Raw genomic sequence first — 9,805 nt, 5'->3', positions numbered from 1 at the left:
AATAATTCCATAATTATAGTGATGAAATAGTTAAATTTTTATAAGTGTTAGATTAGTAGATTTTGATTCCAGATTTTGAGGGATTATCTAAAACTATGTGGATATTTTTGCTTGTATATAAATCAATATACATATCAAGACATTAATATGGAGTATATTTTATGAGTGTATATATGCGTGTAGTATGTTCTTATGTTGAATACTAAATTTGTGGGAAATGTATTTATGTGCCTATATATACTACTACTACTATTTCAATATATTTTGAGTAGATTTGACAATAAATCACATCTTTTTAACTCTACCTAATATTCAAATTAACATGTGTAAGTTGGCCCCGGCCCGGCCCGGCCCGGCCCACTTATTAACTGGGCTCGGGCTGGGCCGGGCTCATCTTTGCAAACCAAAACCCAGGCCCGGCCCGTTCTAGACATGGGCCTGGGCCGGGCTGGGCCGGGCCGGCCCACTTGACACCTCTAATTGCAGGCCCGCGGTTGGCGAGCGATCGGCCAGCGCAATTTTTTATTTTTTATTTTTTGAAATTTTTTGAAACACTATATATACGCGATTTTAGTTTCATTTTCATTTGCACCACTTGTATTAACGAGTTTTCTCTCTCTCTAAATTTCTATACAAGATCAACGTCGAGCGATGGACAACAACAACGAGTCCAGTCCGGCGACGAGCGGATCTCAGACTCCCACGGTACCCGTGGGGTCTGGATGGGGGCAGATGGGCCAAGGGTACAACAACCCTTGGCAACAGTTGATGGGGTTGATGGCGGGCGCGCATGGCGGGATGTCAGGCGGGGGGCAGGCAACGCCGGGGTGGGGAGGTATGCCCCAGATGCCGCAACAAATGCTACAACAGATGATGGGGATGATATCGGTATGGCAGGGAGGGATGCAGCCCGTGATGCAGGGGTCACCGGGGGCGACACGGTCTATCGTCCCACTCTTGATTTTTTGACGGCTTCGTCTCACACGTCGACCCCAGTGGAGACGCAGTTCACTGGGGATGATCGTTTCTCATTACATGAGCTGGGGATCGATATCGAGGAGGCGGACACTGCCGTTCCAGCGGGGGGAGTAGAGGGGGGTCGTCGGGCCGCACCGAAGAAGAAGAGCAAGAGGAAGAGCAAGGTGGTCGGCGACTCGTCGCAGCCGGCTGTTGACGACTCGCCGACACGGAGGAAGTGGACGGAAGAGGAGTACGTCGCCTTGTCCAAGGCATGGTTGTCGGTTTGCGACGATCTGATGGTTGCGAACAACCAGCGGATCGTCAACATGTGGGCTAAGATTAGAGCAGCCTACAAGAGGTACTACCTGCACGGAAATGACTACAGCAGGGAGGAGTGCCGGAAGGGATGGGAACGCATCAGGGCCGCGGTGGGCCGATTTTTGGGGTTGTACGCCAACGCCCTCCGCATGATGAGTAGTGGGCAGACTGAGGAAGACTGTCGGATGATAGCAGAGAGTCAGTTCCCCAAGCCGGGGGTTTATAGGGAGTTCACCTTTTGGAACTGCTATCTGGTCCTGAAGGACTCCGAGAAGTTCCGGGCGGGGGTCGATGCTAGGTGGCCGAAGAAGCAGAAGCTGGACTATTCCGACGATTACAGCGGCAGCAGCGGCGGTTCCCACGACCTCCCCCGGGATACTGAGGAATTTCCATCCCCTCCATCGTTTGCTCGCCGCACTCGCCCGGTTGGCCAAAAAGCGGGCGCAACGGGCAGCTAGGGGATCCTCCCCCCTATCGCCCCAGGAGGTCCAGTCGGCAGCCCCCGCCCCCCACCCGCGTACACCTTCTTCTCGCGTCAAAAAACGCGGGAGCAAATGTACATGGTCTTCCAAGATTGGAGGGCCGCCACTGACCCCACGGAGAAGAGGTTTCTTCACTCGATGCTCGAGAGCATGCTGGTCGATTTGGATGCCGCGAGGGCACAAATGGGGGGCTCAGATGCCACCGATGTGGAGGTCCCGGGTGGCGGCGGTGACGGTGATGAGGAGTAGAGAGAGGCGGGGCTCGTGTGTGGAAGCCCCGTTTTTTTTTTAAATTATGTACTTTTTTTTATCTATGTACCTTTTTTTATTTAAATGAAATGAATGAATTTTCCCGTATATGTCTCTTAAATTTAATTCCGTAATTTATCGTAAATTTAGTTCCGTAAATGTAGTTGTTTTTTAATTATTTTTATTGCGGCTTTGTGGCTGGCCTTAGGCAGGCCTATTTGATTAAAATGATAATGTGACAGGTGGATTTTTAGTGCTGATGACATGACAGAGAGAGAGAGAATAACTGGCCTATAACTGGCCTATTGTCATTATGGATACTCTTACTTCTCCTCATTTCCCCAACAGGAAGGGTCTGGGGCAAATTTTTATGTAGATTACATTTCGTCTTTTAATTTGATAAATGTTTTGAGAATTTGGTGTTTGAAAGCCCAACAAAATTTTACATCGGTGTGACAGTGCAACAGTTGTTTACAAATGAGAAAATATTAGACTGGCCCAATAGCAGAGGCCCATACACAACATGAATATACCATGTTTTAATCTCATGTTTGAACAAAAACTTATGGTAGATAATTTTACAGAATGTCAGAACATACTCTTGAAAACATCTTTCTAATTCAATAAAATGCAAGGTGGTTTCTTTTTTTTTCCTCGCCAAATTTCAAATAATGAATACTTTTCAAATACAGTAATATGAGTTCAGTACACTAGTTTTGATTTTATATGGGTATCAAAAATTGAAAGGAGTCCATGCATGAAATTAAACTGGACTATAAAACAACTATATATATCCACATCTATTGAATTTCTGCACTACATATTTAGTATTTGCAGATTGGCATATAATATTGCATCGTTTAATGCACGTTGGTGTTTTTCTAGATAGAACAATTTAAATCAATAATATGAAAAATCAATGTTTCTCTAGTGAGAGCAATTTAAATCAATACAATAGGTATATAATTATAGGGATATATTGGCACCTAATATCACGGAACTATCAAAATGTTGGATTTTTTCCACTAACTTTGAAATTGACAAATAATATCATAAACTTTAGAGCATCCATAGTAATAGGCGAGCGACCGGCTAGCCGGTCCGCTCGCCGAACCATTGCAACCGGCGAGCGTGGAATCGGCGAGAATTTCGGTGAGCGCTCGCCGATTCTCGGGCGCTGGCCGATGCGCTCGCCGCCATTGTAGGCTGGCGATCGGCCAACGCAATTTTTTTTATTTTTTTAATTAAATTTTCGAAACACTATATATACGCGATTTTCACGTCATTTTCATTCGCACCACTTGTTTTGACGAGTTTTCTCTCTCTCTCTTAATTTCTGTACAAGAGCAACAACGCGAAATGAGTAACGCGGGTGGTAGTAGCGGTAGTAGTGATGAGGAGTACGAACGGCAAATGGACGCAGCATTAGAGGCCTATACGGAGGGTAAGATAGACCGGCTGCTACAAAGGGCTATGCAGTCGGCGTCCACCGCCGAGCAGTGATTGCTCGGGATCACGTAGCTACACATCAGCGGCTATATGACGACTACTTCGCAGAGCAGCCGCGGTTTAACGCCAACATGTTCAGGCGGCGTTTTAGGATGCGCAGGGAGCTGTTTATGTGCATCGTTGACGCTTTGGAGCGTCGATATCTGTGTTTTCACTTCAGGCACGATGCGGCTGGCAGACCCGGCCACACCCCTATTCAAAAGTGCACTGCGGCAATCAGGCAGTTGGCATACGGAGGCGCGGCAGACATGTGGGACGAGTACCTCCACATAGGTGAGACGAGTGCCTTGAAGTGTCTAAAGACTTTCCGTGAGGGCGTCGTTGAAATATTCGGGGACGAGTATCTTCGAAGCCCTAACCCCTAAGACTGTCAGGATCTGTTGCAGATGCACGGGGAGAAGCACGGGTTCCCGGGGATGTTAGGCAGCATAGATTGTATGCTTTGGGAGTGGAAGAACTGTCCCGCTGCCTGGAAGGGGGGGGGGTTCTACACCACCGGGTACAAGGGAAAGAATCCCACGATGATCCTCGAGGCCGTAGCTGATTACCGGCTGTGGATTTGGCATGCGTATTTTGTGGTAGCCGGGTCGAACAACGACCTAAACGTCCTCAACTCGTCGTCCCTTTTCAACGAGCAGTGCCAGGGGGTCGGTCCGGCCATCAGTTTTGTCGCCAACGGCAACCGGCATGATATGGGCTACTACTTGGCGGATAAGATATACCCTAGGTGGCCCGTCTTTGTGAAGACGATCAGATGCGCAAATGAGGACAGGAAGGCCTACTTTGCGGAACGACAAGAGTCGGCGCGCAAGGACGTGGGGCGCGCATTTGGTGTGCTCCAGGCTCGATGGGCGGCAATTAAGGGTCCAACGCGTTTGTGGGATGTCGGCAGCATTGCTTCTATAATGTACGCATGTATTATCATGCACAACATGATAGTCGAAGATGAAGGTGTAAAACTGATTAATTGGGCCAATGACGATGAAGCCGGTCCAAGCCACGGCGTGGCCACCCCCAACGTACGAAGGGGGGTACCTCACGATGAAGCCGACCGCCTCCAGGCACATGCTGACATGCGCCAAGTGGATGCACATATACAACTCCAAAAGGATTTAATTGAAGAGTTGTGGGCTCGGAGGATTGCACGGCGATAGTTTTTTTTGGTTTTATGTATTTTTTTTATTATGGTATTTTTTTTATTAATGTAAATTTTTTTTTATTTTAATGAAATTAATGAATTTTCCCATATGTGTGTCGTATGTTTAATTCCACATTTTGTGTTTACTTCCGTAAATTTAGTTGTTTTTTTTTAATAGTTTTGATGATGTGGCTAGCCTATTGCTTGTCCAGTTGCTTGTCCTGATGATGTGGCAGGAGGAATTTTAGTGTTGGATGATGTGGCAGGAGGAGAAATAGGCTAGTCTATGACTGACCTATTTACCATTGTGGATGCTCTTACCCGAGTTTGTTATTTCTCATCAATGAAAAAATTCCAGCTATATTAATAGATTGAAGAACAATTTTGGAAGGTGTGATTCAAGAAAAACTATACTCAAAAATTGAAAAACTTGAAGCTCGCGAAGTTGTTGCAGAGAAATTACGAAAAAAAATCTGTATCATGATATTATTTGCCGAAATTTTTTCTTTGATGGGAAATAACAAACTTAGGGTAAAGTTCATGGTATTATTTGCCATTTTCAAAATTTGTGGAAAAATCTATTTTTTTTTTTATAAATTTCATGATATTAGATGTTAATATCCCATAATTATATTAGTAGTATTTGATAGACTATAGCAGGTGGTTTCGTTTGACCATCCAATTGCATGCAATCAATTAAGTACCTGGTCACAATAACTAAACTTAATTATAGAGTTATAATAGTCGTATTCATTGCTAAGTCGAAGCCAGCCTAAACTGTGGGCGAAATATTATTAAAAATCATTTTCGAACTAGCAACTAATACTACTACTGTGATAGTAGAATTTAAATATTAATCAGGGGATGGACCTAAGTGTAGTATGTCCACAGTCCACCACCTATACGTACTTATATACTCAGGATGAGCCTTATTCTACCATATATCTGTGACCATTTTAAAATTAAAATTTACACACCCATCTTTTTATAGGATGGTATAAATAATAATAGCTAGCTCATCTCTTCATACATATTGAAGCTTATAAAATGTTTCAGCAAACCATAAAATTATAAATTGTGTAGTCAAAAACAACTTTGTAGAGTGTATAATACCTCTCAATTAAACTGTTTATAAGCTCGGCCAAATTAACACCGCTTATCTATTTTCCATTCCACATTCAACATAAGTTGCAAATTTGCAATTGACTTATCAAAAATTCAATATTTGGAATAATTGAAAGGAAACATGGTTCAAACTTCAAAGCAGAAATCAATGGGAAATTCATCCTATTAAAAATAAAAGGAAAATCATGTTTGCCGCTGAACACGTGCGTGGGGCGTGTGACTCACGTTGGTATCTTAATTTTGCAATTATCTTAACAAATTGCACCACCAAAAAATCAAATATCAATGCATCAAATCAATCATCACAAATTCGTAACCAAGCTCTATAAATTCACATTTTATCATTGTTAATTTCTATAACAACCAAACCACGATCAATAAATTAAATTTATTTGAACCTTTAAAACACGTGCTTTGACCAGCTTATAGTATATTATTCCACAAACAATGCATGTGTGCATATATAAGAGGTAAAAGTACCATCCAATATCTAAAGAAGATTATGTTTAGCAAAAAGAATATGTGGTGCGTTTATAATAGTACTAAGAAAGAAGGTTCAATGGAAATTTCTTAACATATGTTTAAGTTCATAGACGATATATTAAAAGTAAGAGCGTCTCCGGTGACGCCCTTTCCACTAGAATTTCTTATAAAAACCTTCTGCCACGTCATCACTAGAACTTCCCATTCCACCGCTACATCACTAGAACTTCCCATTAGGACTTCCCGCAATAAAATTAAATTCACAATTGAAATTAAAATTTACGGAATTAAAAATTCGACGAGCCCTATTTATAGAGTTTTTTTTTTTAACAAAATTTAAAACTCGGACGTCCGAGCGGGACGTGCGACTGTCGCCACAGTGGCGGACGTCCGTCCGCCCGTGGGTCGGACGTCCGAGCCCATCCGACGGGCATATGGGATGGGCGTGTCCGCCCTTCGTCGCCACTACGGCGCGACGTCCGCCATTGGAGATACTCTAAAAGGGAAAAATGTCCTTTCGTAAAAGAACAAAATGACTACGACAGGCAATACAACATAATCTTTCAAAAGATTGCGATAAAATAAAAATCATCGAAAGTCATCAAAATTACAGTTAATCAACCATCAAGCTACTTATATCAAAACATGTGGCTAGACCTGTTATCATGAACGATATCATTTTAATTAGTTGGATTTTTTTAAAGAAGGACGTATTTATATCCCTAAAATATATATGTAAGCATGCTTCTATACTTTTGTAAATTTCATGGGTTAATATTTCTAACATTTAGTAATATTCTCTCCGTTTGCAGTTAGAAGTCCAGATTTGTCATTTCAGTTCGTCTATCACTAGAAATTCCGATTCACTAATTCATTTCGATTCGTATATCAGTAGATCCCATAATATTCCACTAATTCATGATATATCACTCATATTATATTATAAAATTAATACACTATATAAAAATGATAGTATCATTTTCTATCAATTTTCTATTATATTTCTTAAAATCCGTATTGAATTTAATAGCGGATGGAACAAGTAATAATAATAAAGAGAGGCCACAGTCGTCCAAAGACTAAAAGATATCGAATAACCTTATTAACAGAATATGCATGGCGACTAGTCTTAGTCTTACTAGTATCTTCAATTTAGAGTATGGAAAATAATTAACAAATGACACGAGAAAAAGAAAAGTTGATGATGAAATACATACATATCCGTTGGTATATAAATAATCCAATTGTAGCCCAAACACAAAATCCGATTAGATAAAAATTAGTGGTAAAATACCCACCATTTTTATTAATTAATCTCTTTTTTAGACTTTGCGTGTCGTTTACGACTGTGGGAACGAATTAAATTATAGCCGCCTTTCGCCTTGAATTCATCTTGGCTCCCTTTAATTAATTTCTATCAAAAAACACCAATCACACATTCTTCTTCTTCTACTACTACAAAATCTCTCTCTGTTCCTCTCTCTCTCTCTCTCTCTCTCATATTTTCTATCTAAATCTGGTTGTTGTACATGGAGCTGGATCAGATTCGGAGGTATCAAAGAGTAGTATTGGAGTCTTCACCCTTATTAGCTCCACCTCCACATGATTTAGGCAAGATGAAACATGAAGATCAAGATGGCATGATGATGGGGTTGGTACCGGAAAAGGACAACAATAAGGGAGACAAGAAGTCGAAGAAGCCTAGGTTTGCTTTTCAGACAAGAAGTCAAGTGGATATACTAGATGATGGTTATAGATGGAGGAAATATGGTCAGAAGGCTGTCAAGAACAACACATTTCCAAGGTACCTTGCTCAATTCATACATGTATAACATATATACAGCTAAATAATCAATACATAACCAATTTTAAACGCAGAACGCCAAACCAAAATAATACTACTCCTAGTAAATTGTTATAAGAGAACTCTTAAGGTCATTTTTACTTCATTTAGTTTATTATCGAAATTTTGGATAGACTGATGAACTGAACGATCTAAAAATGACCTTATCTGTTTTTTTATAATGATCCATTTTTTGGTTCTACATTCTGTATTTAAGGGTGATATGACTTTAACGTGTCTTTGTGTGTATATACTCTTATTTATATCTTGTTTCGTAGTAGTAATTAATCCTAGTTGAATGTTACATGATATATAGGGCGCTCATTATTGATTAATTACTGTGTGTTTGTGAAGTAAATTAAGAGAAAATAAATTAAATTGTTGCAGAAGTTACTACCGGTGCACGCATGAAGGTTGCAATGTAAAAAAGCAAATTCAGAGGCTGTGTAAAGATGAAGGGGTGGTTGTCACAACCTATGAAGGGATGCACTCTCACCCCATTCAAAAATCCACCGACAATTTCGACAACATTCTAGCTCAGATGCAAATCTACACTTCCTTCTAACTCTCCACTACTATTTTAATTTATTATACATAGACTATATGTTTTTTATTTTTTTTTTATGATAAGCAAAGTTATATACTAATGTTAATCATTTGTAATAACCGAGATTTGTGCAAATTAGCTTTGTGTTTCTCCTTTATCTTCCCATTTTTCATTTCTACATTAAACGACAACATCTGAATTAAAATGACGTTTTGTCTAATGTATTTTAGATTGGGTGCTAAATATGCGTTTAATTTGTCGGAAAATGAAAGGATGGGATAGTGTAAAATATTCATATGTCATGACTTATTGAAAGATTTATTTTTCAAAATTTGAAAAATGCGAGACGAATCAGAATTTGAACATCTTTCATTTTTTAGCAATGCCCAAGATTATCAGCTTTATGTTTCTCATTTATCTTCTCATCTCTCATTTTTACATTAAAAAAATAGTGAAATCTGGGCCGAATTATTTAACATGGGCCTAAACTGTAATCTTGGTTCGTGGGCTGTAAGAGAATAGATCACCAGTTAATTAACTGTCTGTTTAATCATAGACCAAAAATAAATCTATTTTGTTTGTTTGTTTGTTGTTAACACTTCCACTACACATGATTTGTGATAAGATTCCATATCCTGAATCTGATATCATAGCCGATTTCTATTTATAGTAATAACTAGATTAATTAACGGTGGCGGTTAGAGATTACAACAGCTTTGTGGTGCTTGAATTTCATAAACTTCAGAGAGCGGTCCCGACCTACTAATTATATATTTGAATGAATTAATAATTGGAAAATTAATCTTAGATTAAGATGGATAATGTTAAATGTTCAAATTTTTATTCCTAGACTATATCGAAGGTGGTCCCTGAAGTGGTCCTATAATAATTTTCAATGTGGAGACTTTTCAACATATTGTGATATGGAGTATTTGAATTGAATTATGACTTAAGTGTATTGATGTCATCCATTGCGTAGCATTTCCCATGGTTTTAGATTTTTTCACTTGTCACTTTCAAATCTAAATTGTGATTATTTACAATATAGAACAAAACTGCAAACCTTGTATACCGTTGGCGGCCTTAAACATTGGAAGCAAAACAAGTAGTATAAATTACTAATTAGTAGCCATTTCATTTTAAACAGTCTG

The 9,805-nt window shown here is 39.8% G+C and overlaps 1 protein-coding gene across 1 annotated transcript; it reads left to right on the top strand.

Moving 5' to 3' along the window:
* Positions 1-7,675: 7,675 nt before the first annotated feature.
* LOC125205639 (putative WRKY transcription factor 43) lies at positions 7,676-8,811 on the top strand. The gene is made up of 2 exons (XM_048104697.2): positions 7,676-8,068; positions 8,495-8,811. The coding sequence occupies exons 1-2, from the start codon at positions 7,794-7,796 to the stop codon at positions 8,670-8,672; spliced, it is 453 nt and encodes a 150-aa protein (XP_047960654.1). The 5' UTR covers positions 7,676-7,793; the 3' UTR covers positions 8,673-8,811.
* Positions 8,812-9,805: the final 994 nt, after the last annotated feature.

This window comes from Salvia hispanica, chromosome 6 (genome assembly GCF_029641045.1).
Source record: "Salvia hispanica isolate PSC_SH4W2 chromosome 6, Shi_PSC_v1, whole genome shotgun sequence".
Classification (NCBI taxonomy): Eukaryota; Viridiplantae; Streptophyta; class Magnoliopsida; order Lamiales; family Lamiaceae; genus Salvia; species Salvia hispanica.
The sequence above is the reverse complement of the archived record's forward strand: the minus strand, read 5'-3'. Positions and strand labels throughout refer to the sequence as shown.

Bases quoted from the DNA above. Each gene is read 5' to 3' on its own strand.
- LOC125205639 (XM_048104697.2), top strand. From the start codon at position 7,794: ATGGAGCTGGATCAGATTCGGAGGTATCAAAGAGTAGTATTGGAGTCT. The intron at 8,069-8,494 runs GTACCTTGCTCA...AAATTGTTGCAG, and splicing joins AAGAACAACACATTTCCAAG to AAGTTACTACCGGTGCACGC.